The sequence below is a fragment of the Indicator indicator genome, chromosome 13 (assembly GCF_027791375.1).
Source record: "Indicator indicator isolate 239-I01 chromosome 13, UM_Iind_1.1, whole genome shotgun sequence".
Lineage (NCBI taxonomy): Eukaryota > Metazoa > Chordata > Aves > Piciformes > Indicatoridae > Indicator > Indicator indicator.
In genome coordinates, this window is record NC_072022.1 from 13,408,505 (window position 1) to 13,435,149 (window position 26,645).

Below are 26,645 nucleotides of genomic sequence, written 5' to 3' on the forward strand. Positions count from 1 at the left end.
CTACTAGCTTAATCCCTGAGCAAGGGATTCTGTAAATATTAAGCAGCCTTACAAAAACAGAGCAGAAAAAAAGAAAACTTTAAGGGTTAAAAATGCATCATCTAGGTTGACAATGGCAGTGAAGGAGACAAACTGCAGATAGTGATCACTGCTACTAGCAGTCAACACTTGCTTGTGCTATTAAGGTCCTTTCTAGAGTGCAGTTAATGGGTAGCCAGCTGACAACACCACAGCTATCAGCCGACCTAGTTACTGCAGGGTTTCTGTTCCCAGCACTCACAGCCCATACACCCTTCCTTCAGCTTTCAATTTTGCTATTAATGATTTGCTTAAAGCTTCAGCAGCTGGAATCAAGCGTTCACTGCTGAATCTCAGCTTTCACTTAAACAGATAAAGAAAATGTGAAGCTTCTCACCATCAGAGCAAAGCCTTGATAAGATGAATTCACTAAGGTCAAAAGTCATTATGATAAACAAAGAGATCCTAACTTGAGACAGGATTTGAATATTGCAATTTTAAAAGCACACATGATATTTTTGAAGAGTCTCCTTCATTTTATGATTATATTCCTGGAGTAGTACTTGGTGGAAAGATAGGACTAGCTTTAAAAAAGGAAGCATTCATTACCAAAAGTTAGCATAAAAGGCATTAGGAACATATTTACATCCGCTGGGAAAGGAAAAAGCCAAAGCACTGTACAGACTACACAAAATTAAGAAAAACCTATTATAATGGGGTAGGAAAAAGCAAGAGATAGACTTCTTGCTTTCACAGAACCACAGAATTGTCATGGTTGGAAGGGACCCCAAGGATCATCTAATTCAAATCCCCTTGCCATTGGCAGGGACACCCTCCAGTAGATCAGGCTGCCGAGAGCCACATCCAGCCTGGCTTTAAAAACATCCAAGGATGGGCTTCCCCAGGACAATCTGTTCCAGTGTCTCCACACCCTTATGGTAAAGATCTTCTTCCTGATGTCTAAAGTAAATCTATCCTCCTCTAGCTTTCCTTCCTCTTGATCATCCTATACAAGAAACCTCCACATATGGCTGTCTCTCAAAGCTGTTTTCACCTCCCTCTTCTAAGCCAAGCTTCCCTTAAGACTGTGACCTCAGCTATATGAGCTGGAGACAAAAGAGGAAACCAAACACAGAATAAAAACATGAGGATTAGCCAAATGAGGATTCCTAGAAGTATCACAAAGGCAAGGCTGGTTAGCACTCAGACTACCAAGGTTAGAGGTTAGCCCTGCATTCCTCTCAGGGAGAGAGGGTGTGATTTTCTAACTCCATAGCATGAGAGTTTCCTAAGCAATCCAGGAGATTTACCCTGTTCATTTCAATAGTCTGTGTAGCTTATTATGTCAGTCAGTTTGGTCAGCTTCTCACCTCGGCAAAAGTCCAAGCAGCTCAAATTTAGTCTTGGGCAGAAATGAAACCTTGAGCCCTGTGCTCTGCCTGCACTTGTCATGCTGGAGGATCAGCCTGCAGCATCCCCACCACCAGGTGCTCAGACCACAGTCCCACCACCAGCTGTGTTTATCCTGAGGCTTGCATGTTAGATGTCAATGTGACTTAAGCTAGCTCCAGCAGTGAAGATGGTGGGATCAGCATACATACAATGCTCCCTAGACTCTCTCTCCTTTAGCTTCCACTGTTAACCAGAGTTGGAGGCATGGAACTGGCTTCGTGGACTCATATGGGACATCACTGTGCCTGGCAGTGTGGCCAGAAGACCATCAGCTGTGAGATTTGCTGCTCCATGCCCTGGAGAGGGTTACACCAAATTTCATATTAGAAGGAAAATTCTTTATTCAAACCTGATGAAGCAATCTATGGCATTTTCTCTTCTGCTTGATAGCAAGTGACAGGAACAGAGGAAATGGTTTCAGGCTGTGCCAGGGGAGGTTTAGGCTGGATATTAGGAAACATTACTTCACTGAAAGGGTTCTCAAACATTGGAATGGTCTGCCCAGGGCAGTGGTGGAGCCACTGTCCCTAGAGCTGCTTAAGCAGCGTGTGGACCTGGCACTTAGGGGCATGGTTTAGTGTTGACCCTTCAGTGTTGGGTCAAAGGCTCAACTAGATGATCTTGGAGATCTCTTCCTACAACCAAATATATTCTGTGATTCTGTGATTTTAGAATTATAATGAGATACAAATATTGCCAGCACTAAATATGCAGAGAAAGGCTTCCAGTATCCACATCTTTTTAGGAGAAATAGCTATTGATTTGCAATAAATACATTAATTCTTGTAGCTACCATGCACAGAAACAATGTTGCTTTTTGCAGTGCAATCTACAGAAAAACCACAAGTATTTTAATGTAAAGTTGTGGTTGAGAAATAGTTCTGGTGACATTTGCTAGTCCAAAGAAAGAGAGTTGGGTCTAGTGATTGATGAGAAGCTTACCATGAGTTGACAGTGCACTCATGCAGCCCAGAAGGCAAATCGTATCCTAAGCTACATCAAGAAGAGTGTGGCCAGCAGAGATGTGATTCTTCCCCTTTAATCTGCTGTTGTGAGACTCTACCTCGTATACTGCATACAGTTCTGGTGTCCCCATCATAAGAAGGACACAGAGCTGTTGGAGCAAGTCCAGAGGAGGGCCACAAAGATGATCCAACGGCTGAAACACCTCTGCTATGAGGACAGGCTGAGGCAGCCTGCAGAAGAGAAGACTCTCAATGGACCTTATAGCTGCCTATCCAATACCTGAAGGGATCCTACAGGAAGGCTGGAGTGTGTGTCCAGCAACAAGACAAGGGGGGATGGTTTTAAGATAAGGGAGAGTAGATTTAGACTGGATCTTAGGAAGATGTTCTTCACTATGAGGGTGGTGAGACTCTGGAATAGACTGCTCAGAGAGGTTGTAGATGCCTCCTCCCTGTGTGTGTTCAAGGCTGGGTCAGATGAGGCCTTGAGCAGCTGAGTCTAGTTGAGAGGCATCCCTGCTCATGGCGGGGAGGTTGGAGTAAATGATCCCTAAGTTCCCTTCCAACCTAAGCCTATTATTCTGTCACTTATACTATGAAGATTGACAAATAATTGGTTTGCCTTTTCTTTGAGCTTCCATTTTTCCATGTGAAGCTAGACAACTGTTTTTACAGGACAAAATAAAGAAGTAAAAGATGGATATGAAAGCTAAATGAGTGGTTTGGCCACATCTTTAATTTTAATAAAGACACTGTATTTTATAAGATTTATGGAAATCTGTAGACTAAGTGAAATTCATAGTGTACAATCTATGCATTATTGAGTTATTTTAATGCTTCTGAATCAATCAGAAATTATAATGACTTGGCTTTGAGCAACCTGATCTAGTGGAAGGTATCCCTGCCCATGACAGGGCATTTGGAACTGATCTTTAAGGTCTCTACCAACCCAAACCATTCTGTGATTCTATGATTCTGTGGCTTAGTCTGAAAGAAAAATCATCCCGTGTTTGCCAGCTGACATGTTGTGAGGAAAAGAAACAGACACTTGGAGGGTTTTCTGAGTATGTGAGCCTATGATATTATCAAAGCCCAAACCGAAACTTGTGATTAGTAATGATATACCTGGAAAAAGAAATTTAAAATACTACCCTCTTTTCCTTAGCAGCCCAGTCTGCCAGGAGTCACTCAATAGCCATATGGTGCACCTATCACTACAACCAGCAGATCCAGATAACAGCCAGGGACTGCCTGGAGGGTGGGAAGCAGGCCTTTCCTGTCACTTGTAATCTTCTCACATCCAGAGGCATCTTAAGTCCTTTCTAAACACGTTGATACTGCCTGAAATTCACCAAAAAAACCCCCAGCCTTTGTTTGTGTTAACAGGATGAGAAAGTGCAAGGCTTCCTGTTATGTGTGTGTGACAGCTATAGATAAGCAGAGACCTCTGGACAGGAAATCCGCCCAACTTCTGCAGTGTGACTCGTCTGAAGCTTAGGAGCTCTTTTTAGATCGAAGTACCAACAGAATGAGACGGTGCTGGCCAGAAAATGGGGGACACACTGGAGAAGAGTTCTGAGGAGCCTGAGATCTCTTTGGACAATGAGTGTTCAAAGAAAATGGAGGACTTGGTGGAAGTCTCAAGTGGCGAAAAGGTCAAGTTTGATGATACGGGTCTCTCTCTGGTGCTTCAGAATGGCCTGGAGAACCTTCGGCTTGAAAATTCCCTTACAGATGTCATCCTATGTGTGGACAGCAGGGAATTCTCTTGTCACCGAGTGGTCCTTGCTGCAGCAAGCAATTATTTCAGGTAAGACATGTAGGAAACAAACCAAATAAACTTGCTTTGCATCTTAGGCTTGAATGGTAGCTCTCCAAGGAGTGTAATTGGGGTGCTAAACTCTGCAAATTTGCAGTGAGTCTGTAATTCCTGATGCTTTTCAGTTCTTTTGTTTTTTTAAGTTGGAGTTTTAAATAAGGCAGGTGCCAAGCTGTGAATTTGCCAGAGCTCTGATACCAGCACTCAGCAAGTCTGCTGGAGGCATGCAAAGAAATGCAGAATGGTTGGCAGAGAAGTGGATGAGAAAAGGATGTTTTAAACCAAGTATCTGTAGCCTCTGGTATTGTCCCTTTGGGATTCAGGCAAAGAGGAATATTCATTCAGATCATCTGGTATTTGTGTTGAGAGAGGAGTGGGTCTGTCAAAATTGATAAATGTTCTGGTTACTGTTCTGTGGTAAAAATACGTATTGCATAAAGTTGTTGAGGAGGAAAGAGAAGGAATTTTCCATCTTTCTTAACGTGACCTAAAATCAACTGCAAAAGGAGATATCTCCTTGAAAACAATTTTACCATTTCACCCTCTCCTTGTCCTCTTGAATTTTTAATTTTCAGTACTAAAATAACCTATCTGAGACTACTGACCAGCAAGAACAAATTTTAGATGCACAGAGGAACTCAGTATCAGTTCTAGCATAGATTTTTCCATTATCGTTTAGACAATCACATTTGCATGGCTGGGTTTTTTTCTTTTCTTTTTTTTTTTTTTTTTACTGCTAAAGTAGTCAGATGACTGAATAGCTACAGAGGAAACATGAGAAAAAAGAACCTGTGACCACTTGTGACATGAGCAGAAAGCTAATTTTAATGGAGTCTGGTAAGCTTTGCTGGTAGTGCCTGGAAGAGCAGTTCTGGTTCTATCTGCTTCTAATACAGATTGTGGCTGTGAATATGGAGATAAGTACTATTTCTACAGACAAATTATATACACCTCACATATATGAAAATCTGCAACTAAAAGCAGCGATGCCCAAATATTCTGGACAGCACTGTGTCCAGAAAGGAGAGCAGATGCATAAATAAAATCAAAATCACCATAATGACATTTTGACAAGAAAAGAATTTCTCTCCAACTGTGAGGAATGATGCTGCAATCAGAAGGGACTTCAACAGTTAAAAGAAGGCAAAACAGTCTTCTGCTAACTACTGTCAGTCAGTTTTCCACCAAGCCTGTCCCTTTGAAGGAAGGGGGTTACCTAGTGGAGGTCATCTCATCCCAAGGCAGCCTCATGTTGATAGGGTCTTCCTGACTGGACGCTTGTGTTTGGCCTCTCTTCCCACAGTAGTGTAGATGTTGAGATTTATTTATGTGTAGATGTGGTGTTGAGGGACATGGTTTAGTGATGGACTTGGCAGTGATAGCTTAACAGTTGGACTTCATGATCTTAAAGGTCTTTTCCAACTAAAACATGTTTGTGTTCTTTCACACTGCCTGTCTGTCAGTGCCTCTTGTCATGACTCTTTGGGTTAGTTCCAGTCACATTTGACAGAGGGTGGAGATCTTAAAACTGAAGTTCCCGTAAGTTGATGGAAATCTGCAGCAAGGCAGAGGAGAGATGATGGGACTGGGACCCTATGGTGCTCAGCACCATGTCCCAGCCAGCCAACACACGTTGTGTCCAACCAAAGCACACAATGCTCTTGCTTGGTTGGGCACAGGTAGGCAGCACAGAGCTGAGTGTCCTGACAAAGACAGCAAAATGTGTTTGAGAAGAATAATTAGAGAGAATAGAGGACTCAGGAAGAGGAAGCTGAGGTTACTGTGAAGAGGGAAAGGAGGACACAAGTCTGCTGGGAACTGAGCTTCCTTAGTTCTGCTGCTAAAGGTGATTTGTTTCATGTTGCTAAAATTGACTAGAAGCTGCAAGAACTCCAAGAAAGAAGAAATTCTTAAATAACACTGTTCCTGTGCTTTGAATGCTATTGCAGGGCCTCTGATACCTGTGCACAGGAGCAAAGAGACCCTGTGAGTCATGGGCTTCATTCCACTGCAAGAGCATGTTACACAATCCCCTTCCTGAACATTGGGTGCTCTAATGCAAGCTACCCACAGAAGCTGACTTAAACACAGCCCCAAAAAAGTTAACAACTTCTGTCCTTCCTTCAGCATTGCTTGAGAATAGATGGACAGTACTTCTGACATGTCCTGCATCTACAGATGTAAAAGTATCAACTCTCCATTTATCCACATGAAGGTAACGAAGCAAAGAAGAAAAATAGAAATTGACCAAGGTGGAGCAGTAGTTCCTTACTCCTGTGCTGCCCAAGGTTGTGGAAGAATGGGGCTGGGAGTAGCTGAAGCAGTATTTCCCAGAGCATCCTCAAACTCCAGCATGGTTCTTTGAACTCAGGTTCATAATTCCATGTACAAGGACTCCGTTTTTTTTTTCTTCTTCTTCTAAATTTACCCATTTTAAAGTATTTAAATTTGGCCCTGGGTGCTCAGGTGTGCACACCCTTCAGATATGCATTTCTTAGAGTAAATGTTCATTCAAAGGCTTAGTTTAGAATTACGCGGGGACGAGAATGAGGGAAACAGACAACAAAATTGGTAGCCACAGCTGAAGTATTTAGAACCCCAGAGAAAATAATCACGCACCTCTCTGGGTAAGTACAGAAAGGTTCAGAAGCAGCATGTTAATCCCCAGGAGAGCAGCTCAGTCTGGTAAGTTCTTTGTGGTGGTAGTGTTTCCTCTAGTCAGCACACAGGGTGTGAATGAGGTCCACTCCATCTGAGCAGAAGGAAAGCCACTACAGAAGCCAGCTCTGCTGGATAGTACTGCCCTATTCAGCCCTGCCACCTTCTAGAGACAAATACTGGTGGGAGAGCACAGTGCTTTAGATGTGTGATTTCTGGAGGCTGCAGTTACATTAGATGAATCCATGCAGCCTGGAATGCAAACTGTATCCTGGCCTCTGTCAAGAGGAATGTGGCCAGCAGAGAGGTGATTCTTCCCCTTTAATCTGCTCTTGTGAGACCCCACCTCTAATACTGCATCCAGTTCTAGAGTCCCTATCATAAGGAGGACACAGAGCTGTTGGAGCAAGTCCAGAGGAGGGCCACAAAGATGATCCAACGGCTGGAAGACCTCTGCTATCAGGACAGGCTGAGGGAGCTGGGGTTGTTCAGACTAGAGAAGAGAAGACTTTGGATGGACCTTATAGATGCCTTCCAATACCTGAAGGAATCCTACAGGAAGGCTGGAGAGGGACTTTTCATAAGCTCTCACCTCCCCAACAGGGATGGCTAAATACAAGACTGGAGACACCAGTTTAAGAGATAAAAGGAACAAGAGCAGACAACACCTGCATCTTACCACGGCCTATTTCTCATTCAGGTGAAGCATTTGGCACCTATCAATCCTGTCCAATTGTACAAAGCTTGTGCTGTTCCCAGGGAGAAGTGGGTACTGAGGACTGTTGTTTTCAGATGGCCACCTGCCTGCAAGCCCCAGATGTACAACATCTGACACTGCCAAAAGGGAGAAAAGCAAAGGAGAATCTCAGTCTTGTGCTCTCTAAAGTCAGGGAGCATTTTGTCTTAATGCCTTTCAAATACTCTGATCCCACTGGCAGCAGAGACTGGACCACAGAGCAGAGCAGTGAATCAAAAACCTCTGACAGGCTGAGACGAGTGAAAGGAAAATGAGGATTTTGGCTGATCATCTTTTCAGACAAGTAACTTCCCTGGCCAAGTTTCCTGCTGAAAAGTTAGGCCTTTTAATCCAAAAGTGAATAACTGAGATGACTAATACCAGTTTTCTTTTGCAATAAAAATCTCTGCTGAGGCAAGGAACAGGTCGCTCTTAGCATAACAAGCAGCTGGTATCTTCCACCCATTTGCCATTCACCATGCCTAACTGCTTTGCAATAAAGTCTGTTTACATCTTGCTTCCAGTATCATGTGTCAATCAGACAGCTTTACTCTGGCACTACTTTTACAAGAAAAGCATGGCCTAAAACTTTGGACCTCTAACCACTTCCCAGGTTGCACTGTCCTGTCAACATTGTACATGACTAATAAAGAAGGGCTTGGTATGCAGGGTAAAGAGCACTTGTAATTACACTTTACATCCGCACATGTTTTGTACCAACACAGTTACAAGTGGACTCGTGTATCTCTAATCTGTCGAGCCAGATTCCAAGTGATGTGAAATCTGGCTCTCTGATTGCATGGAATGAGACTGGACCGATCAAACTTCTTAAAAAATAGCACAATCATTGGAAGAAATAAACCATATGTGGAAAATGCAGGTCACAACACAATGTGGATTTAAATAGCTCTTGGAGAAATTTCTAATTTATATCCCACACAAAATAGCTGATTAGTGCCAAAGGTGTCTGTGGTGGTTGCCTTTCAAATGCAGTATTGTCCACCAAAGAGGAGGTGACATGAACATGTATGAAATGACTGTGTTTTCTGGCTAACAGTAGTTCTAATTCATGATTATTCAATTACTTCTCTAGCCAAGAGGTACCAGCTCTACAGTTTTACCAGCAGTTCCCAACATTTAGCAGAAGAAAAGTCAGCCTCTTAGAAGAAAATCCATAAGCAATTCTCTCCTGGCCTATCCCTAGAATTAATGGGGTCAAAGACATGTTGGGAAGCTTAGAGGTGAGACTATCAGACATGTGGATCTGACCTGGCCTTCAGGGTTCAGTTTAAGCAGTGTTCTGCAGCACAGGGGTATTGACCTTGCCAGGGCTTATAAAGTACATATCTAAGTGTTAATAAAGTGTGGAGATTGCCAGCATCTTGGAGGTTTGGGCTTAATGAGCTGGGCCTGTACTGGAAACAGAAAGACTGGGAGTCTAGGAAGCCAGCAGGTGAGACATCACAACTGCTCTTACAGCATCAGTCCAAACACAAGAGCACTATGCAGGGAAGGTCCCAGCTGCATTTTGCAGCTTCAGGTCTACTGCAGAATCCATCTCTGGGGTATCCATTATGTGTGTATGCCTTATCGAACTCATGAGTAAAGAGGTATGGAAGCAACAAAAGGATTTTTCTTGTTACTTTGCTACACGACCAACTTCATAAAATATGAAGCAAGTAGAGTATTCTGTGTTGAAATCTATATAACCAAATGCTTTCAGAATGCCTCATCCTGAATGGGATGCAGAAAAAGATTAGTGTCTTTCTTTGCAGGGCCATGTTCTGCAATGATTTAAGAGAGAAATATGAAGAGAAGATCATACTTAAAGGAGTTGATGCGGAAACCATGAATATACTCTTGGACTACACCTACACCAGCAAGATGCTCATCACAAAGCAAAATGTACAGAAAGTCTTGGAAGCCGCCAGCCTCTTCCAGGTACAGACAACCCAAATGCACTGATCCAGACGTGTTGCTCTGGCAACACCAAGTCTTACCCTGGTTGACACACTGCAAACTTCTCTGATTTCATGGGCTCTGGGAGCATTTTGCTTCATATTTATTTACAATGTGTTAAAAAATGTCAGTCACAGCCATCTACTGGAATTCTGCTGTGCTGACCACAGTGAACAGCTGAGCATTGCCTCCAAGAGCTGCTCCCGTATGCCACCTGCCAGGAAGCAGGTTTGTGTTGCTGGGACAGTGCTCCACAAGATCCAGGTCAGTCTGCGAAGGCCAGTCATCCTCCAGCCCAAAAGAGTTAGTGGGCAGTGGCTGTCATGGCTGGCCAGAGCAGGAAGCTAACCTTGTCTCTTCCTCTCCATTGCCTTGAGATAGAAGGTCACCAGCCAAGGTTACCACCCTCCTTTGTAGGACTCTTGATGTAAAGGGTTTTAGCCATGACCTGTGATTTGTGGGGAAGTCAGACTCAAGCAGTGTTACTCAGCCTTCAGTCCATGAGATATTCACGTGTTCTATAAATCACCTGTGAGGTCTACCAAATTGCAGTCCCTGGTACCAAGCTGCAAATTGCCAACAAACTGCAACCAGAATAACCTGCCAAGTGCCAATGTGTGTATGTATGCCCAGGGTTTTCATTAAGGAAGGAAAGAAGCACCAGATTCCATAATCATTGTGGTTCATGATGAACTTCAGATTCTTAAATCTTATGCAGGAGGTTTTACTCTGCAATGAACCTGTGGCCTTTGGGGTAATGGGAGCTGGTGCTTGCTGTGGGGAAAGAAGGGAAAGTTATCACAAAGTGCTCCCCAAGGTGAGGTAGAAAAGCTGCTGTAGCTTTAATGGCACCTGGGGCAACTGCAGACCAACACTGTAAACAGGTAGCACTCAAAGCACTCTGGTTCATTTTCAGGACAATTTTCTGCACCCTTTTTCTTTTCTTCTAAGTCTTTTTTCCCTAGGATCATCCCTCAAGTTTCTTTCTGAAACTATCAAAAGTATAAATTTACATTTTTTTTCCTCTTCCCTATTTTTCATCACAAACCCTGTTAGGGTAATGATAAAATCGTGAGAATGCCCTAAACAAGAAAAGCAAATTACAAATCCCTACAAAACCAGGAATGTTTGACTAAAAGCAGCAATCTCAAGTCTTAATGCAGCAGCCTTGGGTACTACCAAAATTTATAAGGTCTTAAAGCCTTACATTATACATGGGTGAGGTTTTTGGCTGAAAATGTGTTGTGTGTAAAAAAGATTGACCCCAACTACCAGTGTTCTGCCAGCTTGTCTTTGTTATTTATGCAGAAGAACCAAGAGACACAGCTGAAAGAGTCAACTGCTTCATTTAAATATATCAACAAATAAAAGATAAATTCTGCAATTTATTGTAACATTTTTGTTTGGGAAACTCTTTCCTTTCCAATTAATGATGTGAAAAAACCAAATTCCAAATAGGACTTTTTTTATCTGAATGGCAAAATTTTGGCAGTGCCTCTTTTCAGTCTCTCAGACTTGACAAAACAAAAAAAGTACTAACTTGCACAGTTCTAGATATTCCAGTGTAGATTCATAGACTCATAGAACGGTTTGGTTTGGAAGGGACCTTAAAGATCATCTGCTTCCAACTCCCTGCCATGGGCAAGCACACCTTCCTCTAGAACAGATTGCTCAAGGCCTTATCCAGCCTGACCTTGAACACCTCAGGAAGGGGTCATCCATGACCTCCCTGGGCAACCCATTCCATTATCTGACTGTAAAGAATTTCTTTCTAATATGCAGTCTATATCTACCCTCCTCAAGATTCAATCCATTCCCTCTCATCCTATCACTACAAGTTCTTGTATAAAGTCCCTTCCCATCTTTCTTGGAGGCTCCCTTCAGATACTGGAAGGCTGCTACAAAGGTCTCCCCAGAGCCTTCTTTTCTCTAGGCTGAATACTCCACTTTTCTCTAGAAACTACTTTTTAAAAGGTTTTACACGATTAAGCCTTCCCTTAGTTCTTTCCAATAAATGTTGACCAAATGCAGCCAAAACTGACCACAGAACGAAGTGGAAGCTGTTTAGAGACAGAAGCCTGCAGTGTGCTTTGTGAACAGAGATTTCCTCTCAGGGGAAGCATGTGAAGGGTTTGGAACAGGAGCTGCTGAACAGCTAAGCCTCACCCTGAAGTGACCTAGACAAACTCTTTTTCCACCTACAGCACAGTTGCAACACAAGTTCAATAGTCACCTCCTCTGGGTGGGCTGGCAGCTGCCCAGCCACCGTGCTCACAAGACTGGTGGCCACCCTGGAGCCAGCCCAGTGCCCTCTGCCATCCACACTGCCTGAGAAGCAGCTCATCCTTTCACCTCTTGGTAGGGCCAAGATCTCAACTGTTTCTCAGGACTATGGCAGAGAGCTCTGCTTCCTCTTGGTAATTCAACAACCTTCATACCTGTCTGCACTTCTCCTGCCCTCCAAAGAACCTCACTATTACCTCACTCCCTCAGCATGGCTTGGGTGAGAGGTCACATTAACTGCTGTGGTAGAAGCCAAGAGATGGTGGGAGGGAAGCAAGCCCCTGAGCAATGTTAAAGAACAGTATTGTCTCAAAGGGCTGTGATGACCACTGCCATCGAAATGCCAGCCACAGTGGAAACAGCAGAGGATGCCCCTGGGCTGCCTCACTCTGACTGCTCTAAGCAGATAGGGCAGCGCTGCCCCCAGTGCATGGCTAAAGCACCACCAGACTGGTGGCATTACTGACTCCCAAAGCACCTCTCATCCTTACCTTACTTCACTTTCCTTGAAGGTAAATATTTTGCCAATTATCTTAAAACTACACTGCAGCCACTTAGCAGTGAACAGGCAGGTTGGCTGTTACAGGACAGTGCTAGTGATAATGCAGTCTCTGTGCAGTGCCAGCCGTGCAAGTCAAGAAGGCATGATTTGAAGGCTCTACAGCACAAGTCTTCTGAGGAACAGCTAAGGGAACTGGGGCTATTTAGAGTGGGGAAAAGGAGGCTCAGGAGAGACTTTGCTCTCTGCAACTACCTGAAAGGAGGTTGTGGAGTGCTGAGGATTGGTCTTTTCTCCCAAGTAACAAGCAACAGGACAAGAGGAAATGGCCTCAAGTTGTGCCAGGGGAGATTAAGATTGCACGCTAGGTAAAATTTCTTCACAGAAAGGGTTATCAAGCTCTGGAACAGGCTGCCCAGGGCAATGGTGGAGTCGCCATCCCTGGAGGCATTTAAAAGACCTGTAGATATAGTTCTGATGGACGTGGTTTAGTTTTCACCTAGCAGTGCTGGGTTAACAGTTGGACTTCATAATCTTAAAGGTCTCTTCTAACCAAACTAATTCTATGATTCCATTTGCTAATGAAGGCAGCTCTAGGTCAGAGATTGGTTTATAGACTCAGAAAGCTGTCAGCTCTCTGGAGCAGCCCTGCAAGGGGTCATTGTGCCCCTCAATACCTGGCTGGCTCCCTTGGGACACAGCTGTTGCTGCTGAACTGGGACATGCTCCCCAGGCAGCCATAGCAGAGCGGGTGGCCAAGGGCAGCACAGCTGCAGGGCACAGGATCTGACCCCAAAGCGTGCTGCATTCAGGGAGAGATTATGAATAAGAGCCCTTTCAACCACCATTCCTTTCCCTTTCTGAGGGATATAGCAGGAGGCAGGACTGCTGGCACTGCTTGTATAAGATAGTTGAATCAACCTGGGACAAGTGAACACTTAAATGGGGAGAATAAATTGTATAATTCAGAAAGAAGGCCAAGTGGAGGTCAAGTAGGCATATGGGATATCTCTAACAAGTAAGAACCTGGATTCAAAGAGGAGGGCCCAGTTATTGAGGAAACATCCCAGGGAACAGGGCTTTTAGAATTCCTGGGGTGGCATTAGGAAGAGTACTAGCGGAAGGAAAAGAAAATAATTTAGAGCTCTGCAAGAGTAATCAGAGCAAATTAAGTAGAAGCTCAGGAGTGTTCTCCTGAGTCACCTGCTCTCATGGGACTGACTGAAGCATGCCCAAAAAATTTGGGGGATTTTGGTGGGGAGTTTTGTCTCTAAATGAAGGAAGTGTTGGGGAGACAGTGCAGCATGGAGACGAGGAGCAGGAGCAAGGGAAAGTCCTGCCTCTACACACTCCTCTCAAAGCCCTCAGCAAGGACTGTTTCTCACACCCACACCTTGCAGTTCCACAGTTGTCTGACCACAAACACAGCTACTCAGTGTGATTGGTGGTGTCTGGGTACCCATCAGACTCATGTGCTCTGACCTGGAGAAAACCCTCCAGTGTCATCTCATGTGTATCACTCCTAACGAGCCATGCATAAATAATTAGAGCACCCTACAGTGGTTGGGCCATAGGCTGGTGAGAACATGGTTTGGGGATCTATTCCCAGATTTGTGGATTACCTTGGCAAATCTAAGATTTGGGGGGTTTTCTGCATCTAATTACTGCCAACATTTAAAGGGCTAATACTTAACCTGCCTCTGGTCTGCAGACTATCCAGTGCTGGCAAAGTTTTTCAGATCCTCAGGGAATTCAAAGTGTTAGCCTTGTGCTAGCCCATAGCCCAGGCAGAGCAAGCATACAGGCACCAAGGGGCCACCAAGCTCTGTTAGATTACAATTACAGCAATATATTCTGAGACCTCTGGTACCCTCATTCACCAGTCAGTTCCATTTCTCTAAACTCTTGACCACATCTAAATGTGAAACAGGAACCAGGTAGTCGGTACACAGCGTCTGTGATCGATCAGCTCTGGTAAACAGTCTAAATGTGTCAACAAGACACCAACAGGTCTGGAAGGTTCTACCCTAATTACTGAGACAAATCTACATACTACAGTGTTTAAAAATGTTTCGCTTCCTCTTTGTCCCTAAGTCACTGTTGTGCAACTTTCCCCAATGGGTCAGAATGAGTTAAAATGGTTTGGTTGCTGATGCTGAATGGAAAAAAAGACCCAAAAAGCAGAGATGGAAATACAGAGCATCAGTTCTGACCCATCTTTGTGTGTGTTGCCATTCACGCTGTTCAGTGGCAAAGGCAAAAGAAATAGTGATGTCCTGTCCATGGCTGAAACTGCAGAGGTGATGGAAAGCCCAAGATGAAGCACTGCAATTTACCAGTTCTACCCAAAACCGGTTCCCAGTTCCTGAGTACCCATTGGTGACCCAGCTCATGATGCAGTCCATAGCAACTGCCCCACAGACATCTGTGGTTCAATATTTGCACATTTGGGACCCTCAGATAGAGGCTACTGTGCAAAGGAAATTAAGGAGAGTAGTTGTGATGCCCTACTGAATGCAAACATGGGAAGTTCTTCCATCAAGCAGACTCTGTGTGTAAAATGCACATCTATGTTTTTTTGAACCAAAGGAAAACAGTGGTCACTAAAGTCTTCAAAGACCTCCCGCAAACAACCCTGGCTGTCAGGCAACATCAGCAATATGCTGATGCTCAGCCTCCTCCTGCCATGTACCCCAGTACAGGACAGCATGCCCATACCTGCTGGGGGGGCTGCACTTTGCCCCAAACCTTCCAAGACCTTAGCACTCACTTTCCACCAGCCTTGCAAGGCCTCAGACATGATCGGAGTTTGGATCGTGGGAGCATAAATGCAGACAGTGGAGCCACCTGCATTCCAAAACCAGACTCTCTTCTAGTTGATCTGAGCTAAGAGGCAAGATGAAGCAGGGTAAGCACATATGAAGCCTGGAGACCTTATCTATGCTTTGTAACTCTATGGTTGCCAGTGCTTTGAGATATCATGGAGGGAAAGGCAATGGTATAAAACCCTTTACTTCTGTGAAACAAAATTCATGACTATCACAAGTCTTCTGTGTCCTGCAAGAGGGAGAAGCAGCAATGCGAATGCAGAGGGAGAAAAAACAGTGGGAAGAAGACATTTGCATTTCAGACTGCAGATTCTGGGAGATACCTGTTCTCATATGACTGATTTCTTGTCTTCCCAGCTCTGAGTTGTTCTGTGCATGGCTGGTTGTGGCCTAGCCCCAAAGCTCCCTAGCTCTCCTGTGATACAGTCCTACAAGTAGCTGCCCTGTGCTTATACCTGCTTTTTCTATCCCCAGTTCCTGCGCATGGTAGATGCTTGTGCCAGTTTTCTCACCGAAGCCCTCCAGCCAGAGAACTGTGTTGGCATCCTGAGGTTGGCTGATGCCCACTCCCTGCTCAGCCTGAAACAACAAGTGCAGAACTACATTATCCAGAACTTCACCCAGGTCCTGAACTACGAGGAGTTCCTGGAGCTGCCAGCTGACATTCTCTGCAGCACGCTGAAGAGTGATGACCTCTATGTCACGGAAGAGGCGCAGGTGTTCGAAACTGTCATGAGCTGGGTTCGTTACAAGGAGTCGGAGAGGTTTCCTCTCCTGCCCTATGTGCTGGAGAATGTCCGGCTGCCCCTCTTGGACCCCTGGTACTTTGTAGAGACTGTTGAAGCTGATCAACTTATTAGACAGTGTCCAGATGTTTTTCCTTTGCTCCAGGAAGCAAGAATGTACCATCTGTCAGGCAATGAGGTAGGTGAGAAAGGACGGTCTTTGCTGCTCTTTCTAAATGTCTTGTGCTTCTGATCAAAAATCCCATTGGAAGGAGCGGTACCACAAGACAGAAAAATGTACTCACATTGAAGTTTCACTAACCAGTGCTACTGAAAAGTCAAGGTGGGCCTCACCAGTAGTTATCCTGCTGATTTATTGAATTTAGATGCTTTTAGTAGGTTGTTTTAAAACAGGGCTTACAGCTTCTTGTTCATGAACATCTGAGCTCAACCCTTCACACACACACAGACTTGTGCAGCTAAACAAGAAACCAGGTGACTTCCCTAGCACAAAGGCAAATGTTGTTAATCCTGGCACCTCACCCTCTTAGCTGGTACTTCAATCCTAGCAAAGGAAGAATACTTCTTCCACTAAACTGTGCCACAATCTGTAATGACTCTTTCAAATCTGCACATGTAACATCTCCACCTGTTCCTTATGGGGGAAATATTTCAGAGAGAACCTCCATCAAGAAGACAGTCTCTTCCCAGAGGAGAGGTCTGCCTATCCTCCCCATTTGCAGAGGTTTCTGCACCCAAAGAGACAGGTGCATCCTGGCATCCAGCTGAGTCCTGTCCTGACTGCTGTGGACAGGTAGGCTGTGGTGGTTCTTCAATTCTTCAACTGCCTGTTCTCTTTGGAAAGTTAGGTATCAGTTACATCTCCTGGCCCAAAATACAGGGTAGAGGGGAGAGCAACCAGACATCAGATTTCATAACAGGAGCAATGCTATGCAAGTGTGTGAGGAAATGTGTGCACCTCCTCAGTTAGAGGGTCAGAGAGGGCCTCAAGAGCATGTTGTGGATCCACCACTAACAGTGGATGTGTCACTGGCAGCAGCAGGGAGACCAAGGGCTTTTTGTGCTGAGACAATGTCAGCCAGTCTGGTGGGAACTCCTTGAGGAAGCTTTGCCCCATGCAGCAGTGCAGTCAGGTCCACTAAGGACAGATAAAGGGAGTATTGCTCAGGGCTGAACATGTATTACACTCATCTTCAAAAAGGCAGTCGTCAGGGGCTTCCCTGCTGGCTCTCCTGCCTGAGGCTGACACCTGGCAATGGTGGTAAGACAGGTTAAAAGCAGAATTCTGAACTCTGGCAAGTTCTGAGACAGACATTTTTTTAAAATGTGGCTAACGATTTGCTAAACATAGGGACAATACAAAATTTACGTCTGTGTAAAGGATAGATATAGATAAATTATGCCGATTTATAAACATTTAAAAGTAGAAAGAGAAGGAAAACTGCCTACTGTCACAGCACTTAACCTGTGAGTCCACAGACTGCTTCCCTGGGGCATGGAGAAGGTAATAATTGCAGTTAACTGCAGACCTTTCCCAGCAGACTACGAGGGTCTGCAAATGGGCAAATGCCCTGTGACATATGCTCCATATTCCTTCCACAAGGCATTTCTTCCAGGATGAAAAATTAGGGGAGTAGGGGAGGATAAAAGTTATTTCTTCTATCCTTTAGCACAGAGCCAGCACACCACACATTTCCACTTGCTTGCAAGTATTTCCTCCAAGCGGAACACAAGTTTCCAAACACCCTCTGCATTCTTTGCTCCTGGCAAACATCAACCCAGGAAGTGACTTTTTGTAGTGTCCCTGAAACAAAGACATGGTCGATAAACTGAGCCAACAGGCAGTAAATTAGAGCTAACCATGTTTCAGAGTTTGGTGCTGCCTTGAAGTAAATCTTCAAATTTTGACTTAAAATTAAGGTGTATAAACAAAGAAATAATAAAAAAAAACCCACAGCTGAAAATTGTTATTCCTTTGACACTTTAAAATATCTCTTCAGGACAAATAATGAGAGTACTTTCTGCTAGCACTAACTGCAGTCTTGCTCTCTCCAATCCAGGCTCCCCAGGGCATATATACAAACCTTGTGGCCCTCCAACCTTTTCCTTACTCTGCCAGCCCAAATAAAATTTGCCCTTTTCAGCTGCCTTACATGCATCCAAACTTGTCACTACTGCTCACCTTCATACATCTTGGTGCTACCCTGGGAATTCCCGAGAGGATCTGAAAGGATCCTAGCAGGTAGGCAAACCTAACTAAGTCCAGCGTTGGAGAAATTCTTTATGGAGAAAGAAAGGTACAGCAACCTCTACTGAATGCTTCCAGGATGCTTTCCAGGCTTTTGTCTTAGCATTTGATAATTGGTTCAGCTAATGTAAGTCAGTTGTGGTCTGCAAAACAGGTAATCAGAAAAAAGGTCACCAGACCTTTCTGTAATAGTCGGTGGTGTAAGTGCCCGGTGTACTCACTCTCTCTTGCTTGCATTTAGATTATTACAGAAAGAACCAAGCCCAGGATGCACGAGTTCCAGTCTGAGGTGTTTATGATCATAGGGGGCTGTACAAAAGATGAGAAGTTTGTAGCAGAAGTGACTTGCCTGGATCCTTTGAGGCGAAGCCGCCTGGAAGTAGCAAAATTACCAATCACAGAGCAGGAGACGGAGAATGAGAATAAAAAATGGGTGGAGTTTGCATGCATTACGCTAAAAAATGAAGTCTACATATCGGGTAAGGAACAAGACACTGGGAGCGGAAGAGGGGAGCAGAGGGTTCTCACAATTATCTCCAGCTTTTCTCAAGAGCATGCCTGAGGCAGCTTTAGGAGCATTCAGCACTGCAGAAATTCCTAATGATTTGGCTTTGAACACACTCCAGAGAAGTGCTGGTTGTGTGAGGACTCTTCCTAGCCCTGGTTTTAGCACAAGATTCCTTTTCAAACAGTACTAACCTACATGCATGACTACTTGTATGCAGCACCCTAGACACTCAGTGACGTGGTCTCAGAAGGACCCTGAGAACAGTTTACCAAACATAAAATGAAGAATAATTAATTCCTTTTGGGAATCCACATAGTTTTATTACCTCATTCCAATTTAAAGTTTATTAAATCTTTATTCTGGGGTAAGAATGAGATTATTTCTTCCCTTGTTACAAATAAGGGAGGTTTGTCCTTTCAGCCCACCACAGGGAGTTTTTTTTACTCTGGCAACAGGCCCTCTGTTAAAAGTCAGCTGTTGAGGGGAACCTAGTCCAACAGCCCAGCTAGGGAGCATCCGTCACAGCTCCACAACATGAGCTGAGGGATCTCTTTTCCATTTGCCTTTAATCTCTCAACCTTTCCTCTTTTTCTAGATCACAGTGTTCTTGCTTGCTTTTATTCCTGGCATCTTTTATGGTGTCACATCTCTGCTTTTCGTTTATGCTCTACCCAGGATGCCTCCAGGCCAGGCTAACACCCTACTATAGTGAGTCTAAGCTGGCTGTCTTCTTGCTGTTCTCACAGGTCCTCCTTCTTCCTACCCTGTCTAATTTCATATCCGTGAATATCTCTCTCCACTCCCTCTTAGCCTTTCTTCTGTCTCTCACCCAAATAAAAGGCTGAGTGGACCAAAGTAATTAGTGGCTTATTTTCAATTAAAAGAAATTATTAATGTCTCGATCCTGATGAAACATCTGTCTCCTCCCACATGTCCTTCTACTCTTGTTTTCTTTCTTTTAGCTCCTGTGACTTCATTCTTTTCTAACTTGACTTGCATCTTTCCTAATTTGATCTCCCCCCCCTGCCATGTGCTCATTTCCCTTGGTATCTTGGTACAGTTTGGAGTCTTTCCTGCTCTTTTAGCAGTTGAACAATAGAAAAATCCTTTGCACAAGATTATGACTACTTTTAGATCACCATTTCCCTGAACAGTTTAAGTGCTATGACTGGATGGACTGACTGAAACATTACATTTGTAGTGTATCTAAAAATGACAGGAATTATCACTCACCATTCTGTTACTTTTTAGTAATTTAGTTACAATTTTTCCTCAAATTAGAAAGAACTGTGGTCTAGAGAAAAAAAAATAGCCAGAAAGAAAATAAGCCTCCAATTCTCTCAAAAATCTCTCCCTGGCCCATGATGTGCAGCAAATCTACCCACCCGGTCCAGCTCAGGCTCCTACCAGAGTTTCAGCCTGTGCAGGAAACAGCAAGCTCCTGTAAACGAGAAATTTCAAGGGAGGGTCAGGGAACACCTGCAGTCTCTCAGCCCCATTGTAACTATGAATGCTGCCTTCAGGCCCTTCAGCCATTTCAGCTATTTGAGTGCAAATAAAATTCAACACATACATGTGAAAAATACTGAGACAAAAGGATTACAAACGACTCTTTCTAGCATGCTAATTATCTCCTATTCAATCTGCTATTTGGCCCAGAGATGAGCCCCATCAGTTTGCAGTGATCTGGCTGCAGTACAGAATACCAATGAAGGCAGACACTTTCTCAATGGAATATGAGTTCTCTTTTCAGTATATTCACCAGTGAAGCAAATGTTTAATCAGCTTGCAGATGATGCAATAAGCTACTCAGTCTGAAAATGTGGTTTCAGGCTTAACTAGATCTATCCAGATTGCAGTTACACCAAAATGATATGCAAACAAAAATGCTTGTTTAAAACACCTCTCTCTGCTTCAGCGTGAGTAAAGCATCCACTTGCAAATCAGCTCTACAATGAGTTTGCAAGGTCCAATTCTGACCTTCCATCTATAAATATGAAGCAAATCCAAGTCAGTAGAAAAAGAGACCAGAACGAGAGGTACAAAAATGAGATCCTAGCCATATGCTTCCAAGGATGAAGGGTAAAACTTCTAACATGTCATGTGGGGCTACTGTTGATAGGAGTTCAGAGTTGAGTATTTGGTTTTGCAACATAAACCACTAAGCTTAGCTGACTGGATGTATCCTGCACAAACTGGGAGTTCCCCAGTGCAGGCCTGTCTTCAAGGGATTTGGCACAACCAGGTGCAGTTTCCTCCGCGCTCTTTATTTAAATCACATTTGTTTATTTGTCACTTTGCAGCATTCTGCAAAGCCCTGATGGTGCACAAACATCTCCTGCATATTACCATGCTGTGGGTGGTCGGTCATTCATTGGCATTACAATGAAAGTGGTTGCGGTCTGGTTAAGTGAGGAGCAGTGATTTATATATACTGAATATTTGGTTGTAGAAATTGTTCAGTTTCCTTCACTATTAAGTAAATTAAATGAAGAACTTTTCCTCTGGTGTAACAGGTCATTGGTGTAGATAATTAAGAAGCTAACACTAAGTACCAATGACTTATTTTCTCTGAGAGACCATTTTGAAATTTAAACATATGGGAGATTCTGAGGACATACAAGCTATTCTGTGATATTTACACGTGTCATGTACACTGCAGGTGGCAAAGAAACAAAGCATGATGTCTGGAAATATAACGCCTCCATCAACAAATGGATACAAATTGAGTATCTAAATATTGGGCGATGGAGGCATAAAATGGCTGTGCTGGGTGGCAAGGTATATGTCATTGGTGGGTTCGATGGCATGCAGAGAATCAACAGCATGGAAGCATATGACCCTTTTCATAACTGTTGGTCAGAGGTAAGATGCTGCATCACATAACATTTTAGTCATGTGGATCATTTTAATCAGAAAATGTTATGGCTTTGAATTGTAAAGACAAATAAGACAGGATCTGGTAACAATTCTTTTAAGTATTTCTGGTCTGCAAAAACTCTATTTTTTCTATAGAAATTCTTATCCTTCAGAAGGCAAAAGTCAGAGGATTGTCTACTAAACATTGCCTGTGAAACATCTAGTTTCTTTTTCTTAGTTGGCTTTTGAAGCTAGTAGGCTATAAATCAGCAAGTAAGAACCATAGTATACATGAACCATGAATCCCCACAAATTTCAGAATAAGAATCATTTAGCTGTTGGTAGCCTCAGGAGGGAATATATTTCCATAGCCTTTCTTGAGTATTGACGGTGATACATAATATACAAATATATTAACCCATGCATTATCTACTGCATGGGTTATGCATTTAAGTTGAAAGCAAAGGTTTCAAGATAAATAGGATGGAGAAAAAAATATTCTACTTAACTGTCCCTCAAACAATGAGAGGAGAGTATTAGGCAGACAATCTGTGAAACTAATGAGATTAGGCATTACAATGGCAGATAAGTCCCCTAGTTTTTAGATGATACAAAGCAATGCAGAGGAATCTAACAATCACAGCTGCAAGTAGCAAAGTCAGTATGAACAAATTTCTTGTGTGTGTGTGTTGTTTTTTTTTAACATACATAAGTATGGAAAGGAGATTTGGGGCATTTGTGTCATTTTCTAGCTTTTGAATTGTTGGTGATGTAATTTAAATAACAGCATTTGAACAGAGCATATAATTATTGAGAGTTTTACAGTCTAAAGAAAAAGCTGAAATATATTTTTCCCTTATGCCCTAGAATTGCATCTTCTGAACCCTGCTGATCATCTTAAAAGGGATGCCTAAGTTGAAATTCAGCAGGCTCGCACCCCATAGGCAGCAGCCTGACAACTTCAGATGGTTACTAATGATTTTTCATGGTCACACAGGCTGCTCCCCTCATGGTCAATGTAAGCTCCTTTGCAGCAGCCAGCTACAAGAAGAAACTCTATGTGATTGGGGGAGGACCCAACGGGAAGCTGGCAACAGACAAGACTCAGTGCTATGACCCTGCGACCAACACATGGAGCCTAAAAGCTTCCATGCCAGTAGAAGCCAAATGCATCAATGCTGCAAGTTTCCGTGATCACATTTATGTTGTGGGTAAGTGAAGCACCAATGGGCCTTCTTGTCTAGACACAGCAGGCCTTGTTTCTGACTGTTAGTTTTACCCACAGACTCTATGGAGTATGTTCAAATGGTCAGATGACTCATCTCATTGAGCTTAGTGAGGGATGAGAATCCAGCGCATTCACAAACAGCAGTGAGGAATCACCAAGTCAAACTCCTTGTTAAGTGTGGCAGGTATCCCGAAAAGCTGGAGCTAGCCTAGAGAGACAATTTAAAGCCATCCAAAAGTGGGTTCTTACTGGCAAGGGCATGACCTCATAGTTATATCATGTTCCCGCTCGTTACACAAACACGCTGCACTGATGTAGGGATATGAGCAATAGGAGCAGGTCATGGGAGCAGAGCAACTGATACCAAAGTCCCAGATCTCTTCACTAGATCACACATAGGGTTAATTCAGTCAGTTGCCAGAACTGGAAACAAAGATAAAAGAGCAAGAATTTAACGGTGGCGAACTGAATGAGAAGGAGGAGGGAGGCTGCACGCACCACAAGATGGTGCTGGGAAAATCAAAAGAAGAAAAGAGGAACATTTGTTTCCAAAACAGGAGCTCTGAGATGTTCCCCATCTCTCTCTCAGCCTTGATGCATCAAGTTTCTCACTCGTAGTATAATCAATATGGTGCTGAGAACTGGCATAGAGTCAGAGTAATAATAAATGGTGTTCTGAAGTGAGAGTTGCAATCTGCATGTCACTGCACACATACATATATGTCTGTGCACCTCATGTATATGTAACTACCTCATGCTTCTCCTCAGCACAGGAATGGACCTCATCCTTTTTTTACAGGATGACAGAAAGAGAAGGCATAGCTGATAGGAGCTAGCTGATACAACTCCCAATAAAAAACTGACTCAATACTCCAGATATTTTCATTCAGCATCTCTCAGGCAGTAAATCCACCTATCTGAGAAACAGATCTATTTCAATAGACTCAAAATCAGCCCCACCTGAAGTTTAGAAGATTAAAGAGCATTTGGTTACTTGAATCCAAAGCAATCAAATCACCAATGAATGACCAACTGCCAGATGAATCACTGTAACTAGCAACTATGTTTTCAGTCTGCTCCAACTGCAAAATACAACTTGTTAGTCACCTCACAATGACTTGATCACCCCTCAAGTACTGGACTAGTATTGTCAGAACCAGCATTTATTATAACTGCAATAGATAAATGCTCACTTAGCCAGCAGGTAGGATCCCAGGCAATGTTGCACCTCATCAGTAAGTCCATGGCTGCAAAGTTTGCCCAGCCCTATCCTATACAGCTGCTATAGAAGACACACCCAGTCCCTGCAAGTTTCAGAATAAGAACCATTTAGCTGTTGGTAGTCTCAGGAGGAAATATATTCCCATAGCCTTGAGTATTGAGGTATTGACCAGTTTTCAGGAGAAAAGAACCCTGCAAAATTGGAAAAGGTGCACTAAAGGTTTCAAGAATGACTTCAGACTTGGAAAACATGGAGGAACTGAAGGTCACTCTCTGTTTAGCATACCCATAAGAAGATAGTTCAGTGTGACAATCCCCTGAATGAGGAATGCACTTTTGAAAACAACCAGCTCCAGGCAGAAAGTGGTTTGATGGACAGATGGACACTGAAGTTAGTCAGTGAAAAAAACCTTCTAATAGCAACAGCTTACCACACCTAGTCCTTCATGATCTAAGTCCTTTTAAACAAGTTTTTTCTGCAGTTGTGTCCTTAGCTGAAGCAGCAGGTATGAAAAAGGTCTGATGCTGAGTGCACTGTGGTCATACTGGCCTTAAATTCCCCAGCCATATGAACAATAAGTGGCCTTTTGCAGACATTACTTCAAAACAATAAAGTATCCCGTGACCTTGTGTTTTTTTTTTTTTTAGCTTTGGGGCATAAATAATTCTTAAGAATGTCAGGAATGGAGCTTTGTTGAAGTGTGTGGTTTACTTACAATCTCTTGCAGGAATGGGCAGTGCAAACTGATATCCATTTCCTCTCCAGGTGGGGCAATGAAAGCACTCTACTCCTACAGCCCCCAGGAGGACACATGGTGCCTGGTGACTCAGTTTACCCATGAGAGAGCGAGTTGTGGGATTTCTCCTTGCAACAACAAGCTGTTTATCACTGGGGGCCGAGATGAAAAGAACGAGGTCATTGCGACAGTGCTGTGCTGGGACCCTGAAACTCAGAAGCTGACAGAAGAGTGTGTCCTGCCTCGGGGGGTGTCTCATCACGGGAGCGTTACCCTCAGGAAGTCTTACACGCACATCCGTAGGATTGTGCCAGGGGCAGTTTCTGTCTGACCGTAGGAGAGCTGCAAAGGAACCCAATACCTCTGTGCCCAGTGGCACAGTCTGTAGCAACGATGTTTGTTAGCTGCAGGTAGCAATGAATGGAAATATCACCATTCCATCGGGGTCCTTCGGGCTGTATCTGTATATATGCTCAGTCCTTGCATTTCCTCTGTACAATATATCCCTTAAATTATCTTAATTCCTTCCTCCCACAGAAAAACAAAGGGACCAGCTGTAGTTTACTGCTGTCAACACAATACCTCCAATCAGACAAAGAAATGTGATGTGTAGGTGGGAAATTTACTTCCCAGCTACAACTGCTCTGAAACATGCTTGAACTAGCTCAGCTTGGTCCTGACGTTTGCCCAACTATTTATTGTGCTAAGTTGGACTTGCGGCACCTACTAGTGAAAAAAAAAAAAAAACAACACAATGCCTTTTGGAATGAAAGATCTGTAACTTTAGTGAAACATAACATTGTTTACTCCAAAGCTGTGCTTTATTTTTTTTCCCCAGTGGTTGGCACATTAAGTTAAAAGTTGTTTGTTTGTTTCTTTGTTTGTAGACACTTTGATAGTTTTTGAGTTCTGTGTGACAGAAAAAAATCCATCTCAGTTTGCAAATTTTGCTGTCATTACTAACAAAAAGACTGCACAGGCTGTGGATATAAACAAGTGCTAACCCGGTTCCACTGAACATTCGTTGTAGCTGTTTTCTAATAAAGCTGACCAGAACCTAGCTTCCCTTTTGTTCTCTTCTGGTGTGCCTGAAAGGCTTTTGCCGTTCCCTGTTGCTGTACTCAGGGGAGTACTGGTGCACTGGGCTGCTCGCATCCCTGCCTCCATCCCACTGGGTGGCAGTGCTCTCCCAGAATATTTCCCAGGATTTCCTGGAATGCAAATGGACAGAACAGTCTGCTGGGGAGAAAAACAATTCCAGGTACTGTTCCCAGCCTGATTCCTGGGATCATCACAGGCTGTACCAGAAGGGGCAAACACACAATAGCCCAGGAGGGCCCAAGTCACAAGTCCCAGCATCTGGGTCAGTTGTAGAGAGACGAAAATAAACATGAAGAGGTCACGCCCAGGACGCTCTGGGACACTTGGCCAAGGGCTGGGAACACATTCCCATACTTCATTCCCTGCCTAGCTGCTGGAAAGAGCCAACTCACCATTAAATCAAGACAGAAAACACTGCAAAACAAATCTGTCTAAGCAGAGAGCAATGACTGCTTCTAGTCTCCAGTGCCCGCCTCCCCCCACCCCCCCCCGCCCCCGTGATGTCTCCTTTTGCCTTATACAGTATTAAAAATATTATTTCTCTTAGGTTGAGCTAAGGAACAAAAAAAAAAAAAAGGGGGGTTCCTGAATTTCAGCACACTAACGGGAGAGTGCTCAGCAGTACAGCAGGGCCCACAGACTGTACTGGCGAGTCTGCTACAACCATGCAGGAGGAGCAGGGCAGATGCAGCCCATGGGGTAAGTGTGTGTGCCCCTCAGCAAGGTCTCCACCATGTCCTTCTCTCAGAAAGACTGCAAGAATTCCTGTCTCTTCTGCAA

The 26,645-nt window shown here is 43.7% G+C and overlaps 1 protein-coding gene across 1 annotated transcript; it reads left to right on the plus strand.

The window, feature by feature from the left end:
* Window positions 1-3,968: 3,968 nt before the first annotated feature.
* On the plus strand, window positions 3,969-25,809 carry KLHL6 (kelch like family member 6). Its single transcript, XM_054386306.1, has 7 exons — window positions 3,969-4,245; window positions 9,424-9,589; window positions 15,692-16,141; window positions 18,453-18,690; window positions 21,382-21,584; window positions 22,576-22,789; window positions 24,794-25,809. The coding sequence occupies exons 1-7, from the start codon at window positions 3,986-3,988 to the stop codon at window positions 25,093-25,095; spliced, it is 1,833 nt and encodes a 610-aa protein (XP_054242281.1). The 5' UTR covers window positions 3,969-3,985; the 3' UTR covers window positions 25,096-25,809.
* Window positions 25,810-26,645: the final 836 nt, after the last annotated feature.